This window comes from Capra hircus, chromosome 22 (genome assembly GCF_001704415.2).
Source record: "Capra hircus breed San Clemente chromosome 22, ASM170441v1, whole genome shotgun sequence".
In the NCBI taxonomy this organism is placed as follows: Eukaryota; Metazoa; Chordata; class Mammalia; order Artiodactyla; family Bovidae; genus Capra; species Capra hircus.
Genome location: NC_030829.1, coordinates 35,911,593 through 35,930,763, shown reverse-complemented (window position 1 = coordinate 35,930,763; position 19,171 = coordinate 35,911,593). Strand labels below are relative to the sequence as shown.

General features: G+C 37.9%; 1 protein-coding gene across 15 annotated transcripts in view; it reads right to left on the bottom strand.

The window, feature by feature from the left end:
* MAGI1 (membrane associated guanylate kinase, WW and PDZ domain containing 1) overlaps positions 1-19,171 on the bottom strand; it is a 649,715-nt gene that overhangs the window by 93,243 nt on the left and 537,301 nt on the right. For 6 of the 15 annotated variants that reach the window (XM_018066867.1, XM_018066866.1, XM_018066858.1 and 3 more), the window contains exons 5-7: positions 12,910-13,111; positions 5,076-5,158; positions 1,090-1,128 (exon numbers count right to left, since the gene is read on the bottom strand). In XM_018066867.1, the coding sequence (XP_017922356.1) occupies positions 1,090-1,128; positions 5,076-5,158; positions 12,910-13,111 (324 nt within the window). The remainder of the gene's footprint in view (positions 1-1,089; positions 1,129-5,075; positions 5,159-12,909; positions 13,112-19,171) is intronic. The other 9 variants (XM_018066868.1, XM_018066869.1, XM_018066870.1 and 6 more) reach the window with 2 other exon arrangements.

The window sequence follows — 19,171 nt, the reverse complement described above, 5'->3', positions numbered from 1 at the left end:
AACAACAGGATATGTTCCAAACATTAACAAAAATAGAGCAAGATTCTATCATATCCTGAGCCAATCATGATAACTCATCTTTATTTAGATAATAAAAAATCAAACTGAACAAAACCCAATCATCTGTATTAAATATTTATATTATCAGTTTTTAAGGCAAACTTAAAAATGCTAGTCTGATTGAATAATCTCAGGACAGTTCTATTCATATTAATGTTAAATAATCTTGTTTTAAAAATATATTATTGTCAATTTTCAATCAGCCAAGGCTCTCAAGTGCAATTTAGCCCAAACTTGTGCTTTCCCATCTACCGTTTCATACATGCATCAAATGGAAAGCAAACTAATTTTAATACTGTTCAAAGATGAACATTAAACATTTAACTTAGCAGGGAACATAATTCATTATGTTCCAACAGCAAAGATAAAAGAGTTTGGCATTATCAGCTAATGTAAATTATTTCCAAACTGCAAGAACTCAGAGTAGTCAAGACTTGATTTCTACTGACATACACATTCGAAGGAAAATAACACAGAAACCGGCCTCTGGTTTTCAAGCCATTCACTACAGTTACAAACTCAACAAGTAGCCTGTGACTAACAATATAATACTAGGACTTAGCAACCATTCAGTTTATCAGTGGAATTGTTGTACTGCTGTTACTCTCCCTAAGATCTTTCAATTAGTCTGGTAGATTTTTGTTTGTTTTGCTTTTCTATATTCCCCATGGAGAAAACCCCTCATACCAAATAAAGAATTGAGACTGAGATAGACTATAAGAGAGTTCAGGGGACATGGCAACCATCTATCCCTCAGTTTTTTCTTAATCCTTAATTTACGAGAGTACTGATCTGCTAACTCTCATTCTAGCCCCAAATCCCTCAGATATTTTCTTTGTAGACACAATTTATTACAACTCTGTATGATGTCTGCAGTCAGACACATGGGTTGTATATGACTGACCTTTTGTGGCTAAGCCGGAATGAAAATCGTAATTGAAGAAGTGCAAACTAAAGAAACAGAGGGATTAAGCAAGTCACTGGAAACCAAAGCACCCAGAGCAAGTCATGCAGGCTGGGAGAGTTTACCTAGTTCACTGTCCAGCTCCTCCGTATGGATCCCTTCTTCTCCAAAGGAATAGCAGGAATGAGACAGAAAAGAGAGAAAGAAAAATTCAGACACCAGCACCAAGGAAAGAAACGCCCTTCAAGAAAAACAGCAAACACATCACTTCATTTTGTCCTTACCTGCATTGTGGCTATTTCATTGGCTTGGCTACTCAACTCGAGACCTCAGTGTAAATCACAAAATGGGAAGAGCTGATATTGGCAACATAATTACATGGCTCATTTCCTTGCGTGTCAAAATAAGGTTTGATTGGTTGTAAAAGATGACAAACACCTTTGCGGTTTTTGGTTTTTCTTACGTGGGAAGTCACTTATTACAGACCTTATTTCAAGCAAACAAAGCTGCTAGACCTTTCAATATTAGTCCTTTTAATCCTTCTGATCTTCTAATCTGCAAGGCAATTATACTCACAATTAAAAATTTACTTAACCTATAAGTAATACTGGTGCCTGAAAAACAGAAGGTGAGGTCAAACTGAGAACAAAGATTCTAAGATAAGCTATACTTTGTCTTTCAAAAGGAGTTAGAAAAATGAACTATGTCAGGATGATGTTCATCGGGGGTTGGGGAGGTGAGGCTTGAAGGCTGCCCTGAAAGGACGATTGGGAAGCAGAGTTTACTTTGCATAAGATTTCTAAGTCAAGCAGCTCAGAAATATTAGAATGAGAATGTTCTCTGTAATTTCAGTAAGCAAAACAAGTCAAGATCCTTTCCACTCCTGACTACCTCTTGCTGTCAGTAAAACATTTTGTGATGACTGCAAAGAGAATATAGGACACCATACAACAAGCCACTTCATACACAGCTATGGTTGTCCCCTCCACCATAAGCTGAACAAGCACAGGGGGCAAGTCCACTTTCACTACTGCAGCGCTCAGTGCCCGTGGGAGCTCTGGATATGTAACAGGCACCAAGTATTTCTCAAAGGGGTGAATAAATAAACGAACTGATCACTGACTTTAGTCACCAACTGCCAACAATAAGGTAACAAGGTTGACACTGGCACTGTCCCCTAAGAAGGGAATCTTATTTACATAAAATCTTTCATGAAAATGCCCATTAGGATATTATTTAAAATATCTTTGGGGGCACTCATTCATTCCCTTAAAGTTCTTCAATGAGATTTACTATGTGCAAGCCCCTGAGCTGTCATCTGAACGTTATGTAAAATTTAATGAGAAGACTTAAGAGTGAAAAATGGCTAGAATTCAAGCTTGGCTGGAGTGCGGTTCTTGTTTATTGTGTTCAATGATACAATTGACATTCCCAGAATGCACCTGACATACAAAAAGCATTCAACAATTATTTGTGGAATGTAAGAGCATTCTAAGAAGGGAGAACTGCACATCTAACTATCACAGCGCAGGAACTCAATGAGGACTGGGGGTGATGGACAGAAGGTGCGATGGAACTAGTCAGACAAGCTCAGAGGCTGAACCACAGAGAACTTGGAAAGACAAGCTTTGAACCTGGCATTCACTGAACAGATCAGAGAGCTACAATATTAAACAGGGCTTGAGGCAGTGGTGATAACGCAAATACATTTTCACAGGCTGCTCTGAATACAGTGCAAGAACGAGAGTGGGCAAGAGTGTGGGTGGGAGATCAGCATGACCTTGACCTTGACTAGGATGGTATACATGGTGGGGAAAATGGAGAATGAATTCTAGAGACATCTGGGAGGCAAGGTGAGCTCAGCTGGTAGTACTGACAGCGAAAACTTTTAGAAGAGCAGATTTGGGTTGATGGGAATCATTAGTTGGGTTTTAATCAAAATGAATCTGAATTCTCTTTAGGACAAAAAGCATTATTAAATAATACTGGCCCGGAGTTCACAAGCAAGGGAGAAATCTAAAGAACTACTAAAACACAGAAATCACAACAAGGGTTATACATTGACTATCAAAATCCCAAATTAGTTTCTGCTTTTTTGAGACAGGAAAAAGAAAACAACATTCTCTACAATAATGTTATACTGTTACATTCGACATGTGTATGACCTACAGAGAGCAGAAAGAAACACAGTGTTGTAAAAGAACAATGTGATTCTTCTCTGTGACCTGATATAAACAGCACAAGACAGTCTTGGGGTAATTGGCAGGAGAAAAGGCAGATATGGGAATGGATACTTGCCACTGGGGTAGAATCTGCTTGTATATGCTTAAACCATTTGTGGGTTTACAGGCACACGGACATACATATAGTTTCTACCAGAAAAAGAACATATGAATTCTAATGGTGAAGCAACAATCACTAAGTGAACTGCATTGGATATGAATACATACTTGTTTCAAAGGGAATAATGTTCACACCAGTGACATGAACTCTAAGAATTAAAAATTATTAGAATGGCTGAAAAGAAAATTCAGTAATTGTATCAACACTTTCACTCCATTTTTCTCAGTAAAAGCTACTGGAGTCTTCTATTATCTATCAAATTATACTAACAGGCATTTTCATACATTCCCAGTATAATTATAATGGATAGTGAAACTGAAGATCTGATGGTAATAAGAGGGCTTAAAACAGCTTCAGAATCTCAGACATCAAATGAAGATTACATTCTGTTCCAAGAAGTTTTACGGCTGGATGTATTTTATGTTCTTATCTTTGAAAACTGGTCACTTCTGTATCACATGTTACAGAGAATATGTGAATGATCATGATAGCCCATTATCCTTAAGCATGCAAAATAATGCATTTGCCTATGCCTGTTCCTTTTCTTCTTTACGACTAAGCAATCAAAATAAAATGAGTCTCTCAGTTATGCCTCCTCAGTCAGAAGGATTTGTATTTCCACTTGAAGTTACTCAGATCAACATGAACACACAATTCTATGTTCATTTCATGCAATCTTACAATCCACGTATATCCTGTAGTTTAAAGCTTTCACAGGATCATACTCTACTGGCTTATATTTTCAACCAAACATCAAGTTTATACAGACAATAATTCTGCCCCATAGAATAAATTAATAAAGTTTCACTAACTTACAGTGAAATATATATTCAATAATTATACTACTAATTCAAATGCCAGGAATGAACAATGAGTAGTAAAGCAAGCCATTTTCCTTTTAATTTGTCCATGTCAAAGAGCAATTTTGGTAAAACTTAGGACAAATCAAAAGGAAACACTTTTTCAACCTTAATTTCTTCTTCATTTTTGCAAAAGTAACTAGAAATTCCAAAGCTTTGAATTAGACGTTATTGACAGCTGAACCTTTTTTCTTTAAATTAACATGAGGAGTGGGGCAAAGGGTAACACCTCAGCCTCTTTATTGGAAGAATGTACTTTCTCATATTTAGGATACACTCTAAGTCACACAGAGATTCCCAAACATAATAAGATCTGCTTTCTTAATGCTAAACCTGGAGAAATACTCAAATTATGAAGCATGAACACTTCAAGAAAAGTTTATAATATTTTTTTCTCTAATGCTGTCACAATATATGATTATGGTTCAGCAGGTAAGTGACCAAAGCATTTTTGGTTTCTAAATTCGTAGAGACTTTCTAGAGTTTTCTCCAAGTTCCTGAAGGGCTTAGGTTACATCCACATCTGAATCCTTCCTGACTGGGCTGCAGTTCGGTTTCTAATAGAGAGCTGAGTATGTCTTTATGTTTAAACAAACTGTTCTTCTAAAACAATTTTACAGATTTCTCTCCTGCTTTTGGAAACCATAATGCACTTAATAGAAACTGGATTACGTTTCAAAAACTCTTTGTTAGAAACCTGGCTGACCTTGCTACAACTCTTTAAACTTTGCATGTGGGACTTTCCTGGCAGTTAAGATTCTGCATTTCCACTGCAAGGGGCACAGGTTCAATCTGGTTGGTGAACTAAGATCCCACATGCCACACGGTATACCAAAATAAGAAAAAATAAAATAAAATTTGCATGTGTGAACAAGCCCACTTAAACCCAGACTTTCTTAGCCCCTTACCATCATCTTCACACTCCTCCAGAGGCTTCTGCTGCTTGTTCAGGCACCGAGGGTCTAACCAAGATGTTGTTTTTGTGTTGTGGCTGAAATTCAGAAACAAGAAATATGTTTGAAAGGGTCGGGGTGGGGGGGCCAGGAATGTAAAAGCTCAGTGATAAAAGATTTAAACAGTCTTGAATATTTACTCTTCACTAAAGCAAAGATATTGTCTAACAGTCAACTGAGGGCAAAAGAGAGCCCTGGAACAAGGAGAAGCTTGGAGAGGCTGGACATGAAATTCTACTTCCTTCAGGAGGGTAGAGCCCAACTGGAGATGAAGTGTTTCAATAGACATCGTTGCCCTTCGATCAAGAGAGAAATGATAGGCAAAATGACTGGGCTGATTGACCTGAAGCAGATCTGGGACAAAATTCTGCTTGAGCAACCAGTCCATTCTATGCAAACTAAATAAGAGGATCAAAGAACTACAAGTCCAACAGTTCAAGCTGCAAACCAAAAATGAAACACAGAAAAAAAAATTTTTTTTCACAAGTGTAGGTAGTGAAGTCTTAAGTTTAAGTTGTACTAATAAATATGCTGAAAAAATTGTCACAGTTTTTAATTCTAGATTCAAATCTTATTAACTGATGGGAAAAACTTAAGGCTTAAGGGCAAAACAGAATATGCAAAAGCCTACAAACATTGTCTAAAATGTGTTCAAATAAAATAAAACAAATGAAAGGTAATACAGTTACAAGTATCTCAACCAACAATACTTACTTGTCTATGCAGAACTATCCTAATCTAATCTATCCTAATTTTGCCAGTCATGCATGCTTTTGCAGGCATGTTAAGAATTTGGGGGTTTTATCCTTAGAACAAGGAGAACTTTCTGAAGGTTTTAAGCACCAGTATAGCTGGGGGTGGAAGGTGGGGAGTGGAGAAGAAACTGGAGGGTATATTTGGGAAGGGTATGTGGACAATATACACTAGCGTTCAGAACAGTTTGGACCTGGAGATGAAGGAAGAGAAATGACTGGCCCAGAGAAACAAGGTATAACCCAGGGCCTGACCGAGATGCCTGCAGGAAAGACTGGGCAGAAACAGAGCTCTTGTGAGATGGGGTCCAATCAGCAAAGAAAGCTGAGGTGGAAGAGACAGGGAGCTGGGGGACCATCAGGAAGTTACTATCTTTATCATGAAGCAGGACCTATAGAATAACCAAAAGCCCAATTAATACTATCTTAACCTGCTTTGTCATTTACATATAAATTACAATTTACTTAATCCTTACCAAGAACCCTATGAGAGAAGTATCATTAGTATTAAAATGATGACTCCCTATTTTGCACAGGAGAAAACTGAGGACAGAGATGTGAAGAACCCTGAAAAGGACACCCTGCTGACATACAGAATCAAATCCAAGGAGTCCCACTAGAAACCATGGCTGTGCTATTCTCACAAAGAAGAGAGCAAAAGTGGAGAATGATGGGGGGAAGGATATTGGGTGTCATATTTTAAAAAAACACTGTATCTCAAGATAATTGTAGATTAACATGCAGCTGTAAGAATGAACAGAGAGAGATCCTACATTCACCTTACCAAGATACCACCAAAGGTAACATCTTGCAGAACTATAGTACAAAGTCACAAATGGGATACTGACGGCCAAACAATCAATATATGGAAGGCTTCCATCATCACAGGATCCCTCATGTAGCCCTTTGATAGCCACACTTGGTTCCCTTCCAACCCTTACCTACAACGAAACCCACTGTTAATCCCTGGCAACTGCTAATCTGTTCTCCATTTCCATACTCTGTCATATCAAAATGTTATATAAATGAAATCATATGGTATGCAATCTTCGGGGATTTGCATTTTTCATTCAGCATAACTCTCCTCAAGATTGTTGCATACATCAGTAATTGTTTTTATTGTCAGTGGTTATTTCGTGGCATGAATGTACTACAGTTTAACCAGTGAAGGACACCCGGGTAGCTTCTAGCTTTGGGTTATTTAGAAGAAAACTTATAAACAGGCTTCCCTGGTGGCTCAGCTAATAAAGAATCCACCTGCAATGTGGGAGACCTGAGTTTGACCCCTGGTTGAGAAGATCCCCTGGAGAAGGGAATGACATCCATTGGATCATAGAAAAAGCAAGCGAATTTCAGAAAAACATCTACTTCTGCTTCACTGACTATGCTAAAGCCTTTGACTGTGTCACAACAAACTGCAGAAAATTCTTAAATAGATGGGACTACCAGACCACCTAACCTGCCTCCTGAGAAATCTGTATGCAGGTCAAGAAGCAACAATCAGAACTGGACATGGAACAATAGACTGGTTCCAAAGTGGGAAAGGAGTAAGGCAAGGCTATATACTGTCACCTTGCTTATTTAACTTATTTGCAGAGAACATCATGCGAAATGCTGGGCTGGATGAAGCACAAGCTGGAATCAAGATTGCTGGGAAAAATATCAATAACCTCAGATATGCAAATGATGCCACCCTTACAGCAGAAAGCAATGAGGAACTAAAGAGCCTCTTGGCGAAGGTGAAACAGGAGAGAGAAAAAGCTGGCTTAAAGCTCAACATGCCAAAAAACTAAGATCATGGCATCAGGTCCCATCACTTCATGGCAAATAGATGCAGAAACAATGGAAATAGTGAGAAACTTTATTTTTTTGGGCTCCAAAATCACAGGAGAGAGTAACTGCAGCTATGAAATTAAAAGACATTTGCTCCTTGAAAGAAAAGCTATGACTAACCTAGACAGCATATTAAAAAGCAGAGACATTACTTTACTGACAAAAGTTCATTTAGTCAAAGCTATCGTTTTTCCAGTAATCATGTATGGATGTGTGAGTTGGACCATAAAGAAAGCTGAGCACCAAAGAATTGATGCTTTTGAACTGTGGTGTAGGAGAAGACTCTTGAACTGCAAAGAGATCAAACCAGTCAATTCTAAAGGAAATCAGTCCTGAGTATTCATTGGAAGGACTGATACTGAAGCTCCAATACTTTGGCCACCTGATGTGAAGAACTGACTCACTGGAAAAGACCCTGTTGCTGGGTAAGACTGAAGGCAGGAGGAGAAGGGACAACAGAGGATAAGATGCTTGGATGGCATCACCGACTCGATGGACATGAGTTTGAGCAAGCACCAGGAGTTGGTGACGGACAAGGTGTGTTATATGCAGTTCATGGGGTTGCAAAGAGTCAGACACAAGTGAGTGACTGAACTGACTACTATAAACATTTATGCACAAGCTTTTATGTGAATCTAAGTGTTCACTTGAGCTTCCTAGATGGCTCAGTGATAAAGAATCTGCCTGTCCATGTAGGAGACATGGGTGTGATCTCTAAGTTGGAAAGATCCCCCCAAGAAGGAAATGCCAACCCACTCCAGTATTCATACCTGGAAAATCTCACAGACAGAGGAGCCTGGCAGGGTACAGTTCATGGGGTTATAAGAGTCTGACACAACTTAGTGACTAAACAACCACAACAAAGTATTCTCTTCTCTGGACAAATGTGCAATGGCTGGGTTCTACGGTAATTGAAATGTTTAGTTTAAAAAAATGCCAAACTGCTTTTTGGAATACCACAGAATTTTACATACCCACCAGCAATGTGTTAGTGATATAGCTTCTCTGCATCTTTACCACCATTTAGTGTTTTTTAGTTCATTCTCTAATTGGATTTTATTTTTTCTTTCTTTTTACTGTTGAGTTTTGAGAGTGGCTCAGATGGTAAGAGCGTCTGCCTACAATGCGGGAAACCTGGGTTCGATCTCTGGGTCAGGAAGATCCCCTGGAGAAGGAAATGGCAACCCACTTGAGTACTCTTGCCTGGAAAATCCCAAGGATGGAGAAGCCTAGTAGGCTACAATCCATGGGGTCACAAAGAGTCAGACACAACTGAGTGACTTCACTTTTACATATTCTAGATACCAGTCCATTTTGAGACACAAGCTTTATAAATACTTTTTCCCTGTGTATACGTTGTCCTTTCATTTACTTACCAGTCTTTGCAAAGTGAATTTTTTTTTTTTCATTTTGATAAAGCTGTGTTGACCAATTATTCCTTTTAGGATTATGCTTTTGATGTCAAGTCTGAGAGCCCTTTGCCTATTACTAGGTCTCAAAGAATTTCTATTTTTTTCCCCCCTAAAAATTCTATTACTTTACCTTTTATACTTCATGATGATTTGAGGTTTTTGTTTTTTTTTTTAATAAGGCAAAAGGTTTAGTTTCAGGTTAATTTATTTGCCTTTGTCTATAGTCCTGCTTAAAGTACCATCTTATTGAAAAGGTTACCTTCCATGCATTGAACTGCTTTTGCATTCTCTACTGAAAATCAGCTGGACACATTTGTGGGGCTGTTTGTGGGTTCCTTTGATCTATGGGTCTATTTCTTCATCAGTAGCATTCAACCTTTATGACTGTAGATTTATAATAAACCTGATATTGGGTAGACTGATTACTGTGACTTTATTCTCCTTTTCAAAACTGTTTTAACTAGTCTAGTTCCTTTGCCTTTCAATAATAAATTTTAGAATAAACTTGTCGATACTAACAAAATGCCTCACTGAGATTTTTGACAGGATTTATATTAAACCTGTACACACATTTGGGGAGAACTGACATCTTTACTATACCAATTCTGAGTCTTTCAACCCATGAATAGAGTCGGTCTCTCAATTTACTTAAACTTTCATGTATCTCTTTCATCAGCATTTTGTAGTTTACAGAATACAAATCCTGTATATATTTCATTAGCTTTATACCTAAGTGACTTTTGAAAAGTAAATGTAAATTATATTTTACTTTGAATTTTGTTATCTGCTTGTTCGTTGTTAGTATATAGATATACAATTGATATTTGTATGATTAGTCTAGAACTTCTTATATATTTCTGGTGATTTTCCAGTTAGACAATCAGTCTATGTATCTTTTATTTCCTTTCATGAGGGTTTTGTTTTTTGGTGTTCATTTGTTGGTGTTTCTGGATTACCGGCTTCTACAGCTCTAAATCTGGGATGTATGAGGTAAAAAGAAAATTCAGGGAATTTATGACGTGTCATTTCTGTGATCCCAAGTTCCCTAGCCAATCTGCATTATTTTTATTTCCTTTTCAAGTCTTCTTCTGTTCATTTTCTATACAACATCCAGGGTTTGCAAGTTTATGCTTAATTTTTAATGTTCCAGTATTTCTTAGATTTCCCATAAACTGTAAAGCTAACATAGACTTACATACGTATAAGTAAAACCAGGTAGATTTGAGTCTACAGAAATTTAACTTGCTATTCAATGTACAACACTCTAAGATGAAGTTTTCAGAATGCAGGATACTGGAAAACTCATCAAACCGCATATACTGTTGTTCAGTTGCTCAGTTGTGTTTGACTCTTTAGTGACCCCATGGATTGTAGCCTGTCAGGCTCCTCTGTCCATGGAATTTCCCAGGCAAGAATACTGGAGTGGGTTGCTATTTCCTTCTACAGGGGATTTTCCCAACCCAGGGGTCGAACCTACATATCCTTCATGGCAGGTGGAGTCTGTACCACTGAGCCATGAGGGAAGCCCAAATGGTGTGCATCTAATAATTTAATGTGTATGGAATTTGGCTGCTGCAGACCAAATCACAGAGTTGTCGTAAGAAGCTACACTTTTGCATAAATTTTCTATTAAACAATAGACCAAAGATTGGCCTAGCACTGATTAAAAGCTAAATTAGGTTGTAAAAAGTAAGCAAATCACCATACTCCCCTCTACAGCACTCAAAGTCTTGGGTCTTCATTAACTATTTTTCCTAACCACATTCCTCACTAACCCTCAAAATAACCAAAATTTTTTTTTTCAAATTTATCAAGTCAGTCTTGAGCAAAACTATTAACACACTCCTTTCCAAGTTTAAGTTTCTCATATTACTCTGTATTAGGAATTCCTCTGTTGTTATTTTCCTTTGCTTCATATAATTCTTCCTTACTAACAGACATAATTTAAAGGACAACTTATCACAAAAGCTAAGTACAAAATTCTAAGCTTATAGCTGACATCCATTTTCATAGCATTTAAGCCTCTCTGTAATAACCACATGAAGATAAACATGGTAACAGTAACAATAATACTCACTAACTGGCACAGGCCCAAGTTTTATATCCCTTATCTCATCTAACTCTCACGAAAATCTGACAGGGTAGGCATGATCAATAATACTCATGTCCTTCTACAGACAGGGAAAACTGAGATGCGGAGAGGCAAACTCAAGGTCACACAGATTATGAACTTTGGGGAGTTCTTAACCACTGTACTTTCCTAAATCCAAGGGAAAGACTTCCCCATCCACCCCTGTCTTCAACAAGCATTTGTTATTAACATGAAGACAAAAACATGGACTGTCATCTCCTTCAGGCTGGAAAATAACCCTGGAGCAATCGTTCACTCATCTCGGATTTCCTAGGTTAGTTCTGAGAAAGGATGTTTTGAGACCCAAGCCTTCTCTCTTACTCCCAAATCTTTAGGAAAATTGTACTTTCTTATCCTTGCTGATTTTTCTGATTATAGAATGTATGCTGGAATATCTTTCTAAGTGGAAATATGTATTCAAATCCCACAGAAATGTATAAGTTAGTTAAGAAAATAAATTCCTTAAATTCCTTACTTAACTCAAACTCAAGTGTCAATAGATATTTCTGGAATTTTTCTTCACATAGAATTTTATCTACATTTTCACAGAAAACACATAAGTGTATATACCCATGTATTTTACAAAATAAGATACTTCATGTCGTTCAGAAATGTCCTCTGTTGTTACTGTTCCATGAACAGCAGACCTGCAACATTAATCCATTTGAGTAGAACAGATTTACCTATGTTTTGAATTATTTCATAGTTTAATTGGTCTTTTTGTTTTTATTTTTTACAGGTTCATAATACTATGGTGAATGTTAATAGGAAATCTCAAAAGGAGAGCCAAAAAATTTTAAAAATTGACTGTCATGGTTAAGAAATTACATTAGCTTAGATTTTCTAGAATGGTTTCAATTTTATAAATTTTTTATTCCTTTCCAGTATAGGTTGTTAAATGTTTAACTATAAAATATTTAAGTTTTTAATTTTAAAAGACTTTTCACATCTTTATATTCTCAAATTTTAACCCATTTGCCTTGCAGCATGTAAAAAAATTAACTAAAAATAGATCATATACCAAAATGTAAAATGCAACCTATGAAACTTCTAAAACAAATATAGCAGAAAACGATTTAATTTTGACTTCCAGTCAAGCAACAATTTCTTAGGTTCCACAATAAAAGCACAATTCACAAAGGAAAAAAGAAAGTGATTAGAGTTGATAAAAATTAAGAACTTCTGGCTCTTTAAAAGATGCAGTGAAGACAATGAAAAATCAAATTTGGACAGAATGTTTGCAAATCACAAATGTAATTAAGGAATTGAATCAAAAATATGTGAAGAACTCTTTCACACTCAACGGAAACTGTAACCCAATTAAGGAAAAAAAAAAAAAAGCAAAGTATTTACCTGTTCTAAGCAGCTAGATATATTCTTCATATTAATATATAATATCATAATTTATATATGCACCATAATTTAGTTGTTTAACTCTTTAGGGAAATAATTATTCTTATGCTTCCTCCAGCTCTCACATTCAATGGTTAGGATGTTACGCTAATTGCTTTTTTTGTACAAGGCTTGTTAAATTGTAGGAGAGAAGACCAACAGCATGTGATCAATCCTTTCAGAGTTAATTTACATCTGTAGCTGCTAAAGAAAGAGAAAGGAAACAGGGGGGAAAGGGAGAGACTGAAGTAGAAATAATGGTACTTTACTCTATAAAATAGACTTCTCCATTTTCGGTATAGGCCATCTCCCAGTTTTCAGGTAGAGGACCTAAATTATCCTCTGCAGAAAGAGGTAGGTATTGAGGGAACTTCTGAGAAGGGTCCGTGATGGGAGCAGCGATGATGCTACTATTCACAGGTGGGAGTGTTGCTTCTTGGAGACTGTGCTCTTCTTGGTCACCAGAATCGGCTATTTATGCACCAGAGAGAGAAAGAGAGAGAGAGAAAAAATAATTTATCAGTCATACTCCATACCAGGGTGACCATTACTATGCACACTTTTATGTTCTTAAAGTTCTTTCCTAACTGCAGGACATCAACTAGATTCTGTCTTACTTAGATGAAAGTTCTTTTAATAGAAAACACTGACATGAACCAAATTTATTTTACTGAAAAAGGAGAAAACACACTCAAATAATGCATTACTCACAATCCTGGAAATGTCAAAGAAGAAACATATTCGTGACTCAAACCCTCAAGTCCCTCTAAATTTAAGAAGGCGATCAAGTTACAGACTGAGCTGAACTCTCATTACTTAGGTATCATTTGGCTTCATGACTTACAAGGACTTCTGGGGCAGGGAAAAAGTCCATGCTGAAAACACAGAGATAGTGACATTATCATCCATTTGTAAAAAATTATCTAAAATATTTTTGGTAGATGGTGGCAAATATCAAAGACTGACAAATCAAACTAAAAAGTCTACAAAGGTTTAGAATACAGAGACAGCTCCACCAATGAGTCAGTCTAGCCTCTTTTGGAAAAGTGAGAAGAATGTTCCTGTGAAAACCAAGACAGTTACCCCCAGAGTATGCTGTGGGTGGACTGATTCGACTTGGGTCTTGAAGGCTCTAAGCTTCTGAATCTCCTTGCTTTCTTATTAACTAGAAATATCCAGAGGGGATGTCATCAGAGTTTACACAAACGGCATTGTTGACATTCTGGTTGAATTTTTATAGAGGCTGATGATATTAAATGTCAATCTCTATGGGACTTTAAAACATTAATCAGGGGATGTAGTCATTTTCTGTCTCCCACAATAATTCTCCTACAGACATTTCTGATTTACTCAAAGCCAACTGAGGGATAATAGAAGGTTGCTTTCAAATCTTTCTCTGATGAGTAGCTCCCAATGATACACCTGAGAATAAAGGCAATCCAAAAGTTGGATGGAGGACATGCCAAGCCTACTAAACAATCACCTCCACCAAAAATCCACTGCCTTTGAGAAGGAAGCCTGGGGTCTTTCACTGCCCTGCATCTATACCCTCTTCTGGTACCAACCACTTGGATCTCCATTTGGAAATCATCTCCTTCATCGGAGGTTCCTGTGGTCCAGGTGGACACTGACTTATGCCCACTCCAAGCTCAGGCAGTGGGCTCAAGTCACACCCATTTCACTCTTGTCTTTATGGCTGGATCAGGCACAGGATCCATGGCAAACTTCTGACGGTTCAGCATGCAAGTGCTTGCTGAACTGTTAGGCAAGAGGTAGCCTCTTGATGCTAAAATCAATAAGCTGGTAGATTCTCATGTTGTGAAATGAGAATGCTGATGGTGCTGGTGGCCATCTTGATGAACCTGGGCGAGGCTTATCTGAGAACTAAACCCTTATGGAGGAAAGATGAAATACGAGAAAGTCACCTAATACCCCTGAGGAAGCCTCTCTGATTACATGTACTCCTGGCTTCTCCAATTGCTTGATCCCCTCAACTCCCTTTCCTGCTTAAACCAATCTGAATTGCTTTTACAATTTGCACTCATGAATGGAGATTAGTAAAATTTTAAGTTAGAGGGAAAAAAGAAGAAATTAGGCCACCATGGAAGAAACAGTCTGAAACTAGTGTGAACGTGTGTGTTCAGTTGCTTCAGCTGTGATCGACTCTTTGCAACCCTAGGACTGTAGCCCAGCAGGCTCTTCTGTCCCTGAGATTCTCCATGCAAGGATACTGGAGTGGGTTGCCATGCCCTACTCCAGAGGATCTTCCCTAACCAAGAACTGAACCTGTGTCTCCTCTGTCTCCCGCACTGTAGGCAGATACTTGACAGCTGAGCCACCAGGAAAGCCCCTGAAATTGGTAATCAATAACAAAAATTCAAAAGTTGGCAAGAATTCAAAGCATGCATGTGCGCCAAGTCTCTCAGCCATGTCTGACTCTTTGTGACCCCATGGACTATAGCCCACTAGGCTCCTCTGTTTACAGGATTCTTCAGGCAAGAATACTGCAGTGGGATGCCATTCCCTCCTCCAGGCATGGCTCCCTACTTCAGAGCACAGATTTGGAATTAGGTTCAAAATATATATACTTTGAGAGCACCCAGGTGATTGCGATTCAAGTGCAAGCATTACATTTTGAAGGCTGAGATACAAAAAGTACTAAAAAAAAAAAAAATCACTGGAAGCTTTAGTTTCTCGGATAGGTTCTGTCAGCTGGCAGTGTGGCAGAGTACGGCGCAGCCACATGGTACAAACGCTAGAAATCCAGAACACCGCATCCTCTCTGAAGGAAGTAGAGAACTCAGTGCCAGGCAATTAGCACCTTGAAAAAAGTGCAGTCAGGGCTTCCAGATCTCCAACTCTTTAAGAAAAGGTGGAAATTTATATTTTGATGCAAAAATTACCAATTTACCAATCAAAATTCCTTGAAAAAATAAAGCAATGTGTCTGGCACAAGCGAAAAAAAAACAAAAAAAGCAGTGACTATAAGCACTGACTGTGAGGCCAGTCTACTTGAGTCTGAATCTTGGCTTTACGTTTACTGGGTTTACTCAACCTTTATGTGCTTGAGGTTCCTTAACTTTACAGTCGGAAGAGTAACAGTACCTACTGTATAAGGTTGTAGGGAGGATTAGTTTAGGTAAAGCACTCAGTACAGTTTTTAGTATACAATAAACCTCATCTTCCTCATTAAAGTTGTTATTTTTAATCTTTGTTTCCTGGTCAGAGCTCACCCATAGGCTGCAGATTCTTTACAAATAGGCAGAAAAGGATGGATTAGACATCAAACCACAGATCAAATCACAGGGTGCCTGTTTCTAGCTGTGTGTCTTTGAAAGAGACTTTACCTTTCTGGGTATCTGTTTCCTCATCTATAAAATGGGTATAACACGTGCACTACAAGAATGGAACATTCTCAATACATGCAAAGCACCTGCCAAACGTGGTGCTCAGAGTCCTCAGGACAGCTCAGGCCCAGGACTGGCTACCAGGAATACCCAGGGCCAAGGTCAGTGGTCACCTCCCAATATGACATTTAAGAGTCAGAGAAATGCTGGGACAATAGTAGACACTCAATAATTTGACTGGAAAATCTTAATTAACCCATTTTAATAGAAACTAGGTGTAACAGCAAAAGGATGGAAGCCATAGGTAGGTCACTACAGATGAAAAGAGAAACAATGTGATTTAATACCTAATGTATACAATTTTTGGAGAAGGAAATGGCAGCCCACTCCAGTGTTCTTGCCTGGAGAATCCCAGGGACGGGGGTAACCCTAGTGGGCTGCCATCTATGGGGTCGCACAGAGTCGGACACGACTGGAGCGACTTAGCAGCAGTATGCAATTTATACTGGGAAGAAAAGAGCGGAGGGAGAGGAAGAAGAGTAATCTCGACTACATGAAGGGGATATTAGCTCACTGGAAATACATATATGTAAATTGCAACTTCCTAGAGAAAAAAGAAATTCCTCTAGCAATGTGACCTTATTTTAAATTATCCAAATATTTATTTTATAGGTTCTCAGTGTCTTCCTGTTTTAAAACCACTTTATTTACATATAACTGACATACAAAAAGTTACAGATATTAATTTCCAGCTTTATTGAGCTATAATTGACAAAACTGTAAGATATTTAAAATGTACCTCATGACAATTTGACATATGTTATCCAAGGATTCCTTCCATCTAGTTAATTTTTTTGGAAAAAAAAAAGATATTAAACATGTACGACTTGATATGTTTAGTTTTCTGTTTCTTTTTTCAATAGAACCTTAAACATTCTCATTCTCTGAAAGAAAATGAGAAGTTCAAAAATGAGAGAGTGGGGGCAGATTTTAAAATTCATAGTCCTAATCACAGCTTTGACCCTGAAGCATGCTCTGACTTCAAAAACTCTTTCATTTAATTTACCTAACATTTAAGAGCACTGCTATCATGCTCTAAAGATTAGATTACTAAATTATTACTAAAGATTGCCAATGCATCCAAAGAGGACAGGTAGAACGGATTACTGGAATACTGAGACTGGCAAGTAGATAAGAAGCTACATGCTCCAACTGCCTAGTGGGATTGATAACACTATTTCTCAGGGTTTCTGTCTGAAAAATGGGGAAGATAATAGTTAGACTGCTTATTTCTCAAAATTTCCAAAAAGTTTATAAGCTACATGTGAAAAAGATTCATAAACCATAAACAAACACAAAAACATTTTCATTTGCAGACGCTTCCCAGTATTTAAATCACACACACACACACACACACACACACTCTTGAGAGACTTTGAAGGTGACTTTGAGAACATAAGCTCATGTCAAACACACATTCTGGAGCTTGTTTTAAATTACACATGCATTTAGATTTATGTGTACACTCACTGTGTACATAACCAGTCAAAACCTTTGATGCTGCAAAGGGCTAACAAACTTAAAACCCAAAGCCATATAGATTCTGGAGTCAGGGTTTTTGGGTTGAAATGACAGCTTTGACCCTCACTGGTTGAGTAATACTGGACAAGTGGTTAGAACTCCCCAGTAATATGCATGAGAGCTTACCAAAATGCCTGCCACAGAGGAATGGGGAAACACTAGCTCTTTTGGTAATACCGTTATCTCTTGACGTTCCAAAGCAGTATTTTATCATTAATCACTAATGAGAAAGAAGCATCAGCAGCCTAATGTTGAACAATAAGGAGGTTGTTGAAGAAACAAGCTTAGGAAGACAATTAAATAACATTTTTGGTGTCTCTTAGATATGGTCGATGGATGCATCAACTACTTTTTAGTTGTGGTGGTTTGTTATATACTTTCCAAGTTTTTCTATAATGAACAAAATCTTTTTAACAATGTTTTCATTTACTTATATAAATAACTACATGTTTTGCCCCACAATTTAAGCTTATGTCTACCTTCATGAAGCACATACAGTATTCTCTCTCCAGGGCCTCCTTTAAATCTATAATTTGGGCATTATTTGTAGATGATTCTCCTTCTGCCTTGTGTTTGACAGTAAGTTCTATGGTAAGAATCTGGGATGACTGCTCAGTACTCAGCTCCTGCCTCCATCTTTGCTTGCAGAAAGGAAGACACAACCTCCCCAGGATGCTCCAGGCATCTTCTGCCAGCAGACAGCGCCAATATTATTTAGGCATGTTATCTAGATATCCTGTGTCTCTTTCAAGAGACCCAAGCAGACATGAGCAGAAATCGTACCAATAGCCCATTATTTAAAAACATCCTAGGTAAATATCATTTTAAATAGCTGTATTGTATTTTCACATTTGAATCCGGTACCCTTCATCAGAATTGGCCCACCCAGGAGCCAAGACTCCATTATGCCACTGCCACTCTGTGCTCGAAGCGGCTGGTGGATTGCTACTTACAAGTGGTTCAGAGTGCAAGATGCTTTGACACAGCTAGCATGGCACACAGCTCACAGAGTGGGCAGTGTCAATTATTTCAAAGAATTCACATGAGTGAGAGTATGACAGCTTGTCAGTTGTCATACTTGTAGTCTGGTAAGTGAGAAGCCATTTATTCAACATATCCCTTCCATACTGAAGATGCCCGATTGCTTATCTATCTCAAGATCAATTCTCTCCTTGTACATCTGATCAGGTGACAATCAGTTTTCTTCCTTTGTGCATAAATGGATGTTTAGACTGCCTTTAGCAATGATGACCTGGGGCCAGATTTTTTTTTTTTGACACCAGGATTTCAAACAGGGGTGTTACAAGGTCAGATTTTCTGAGGCTTGGCTTCTACAACAGAGATTTAAAGTGGTCAGAAATTAGGAAACATCCAGACCTACAATCAGCTCTCCCTGCTTTGTTCATGCTCTGCATCGACAAATCTACTTAGTCAATGGAGCCACAAAGGTACACATCTATACTTTGGGGTTATATCATGATTTGCTATTCTTACCTGCTGAAAGATCAAGATCTTTTTTTTTTTTTTTCGTAATGTGCTTTCATTTTGGTGACGGCTACTACATATGGATAAAATATTTGGAAGTAGATGAAATTAGCCAGTT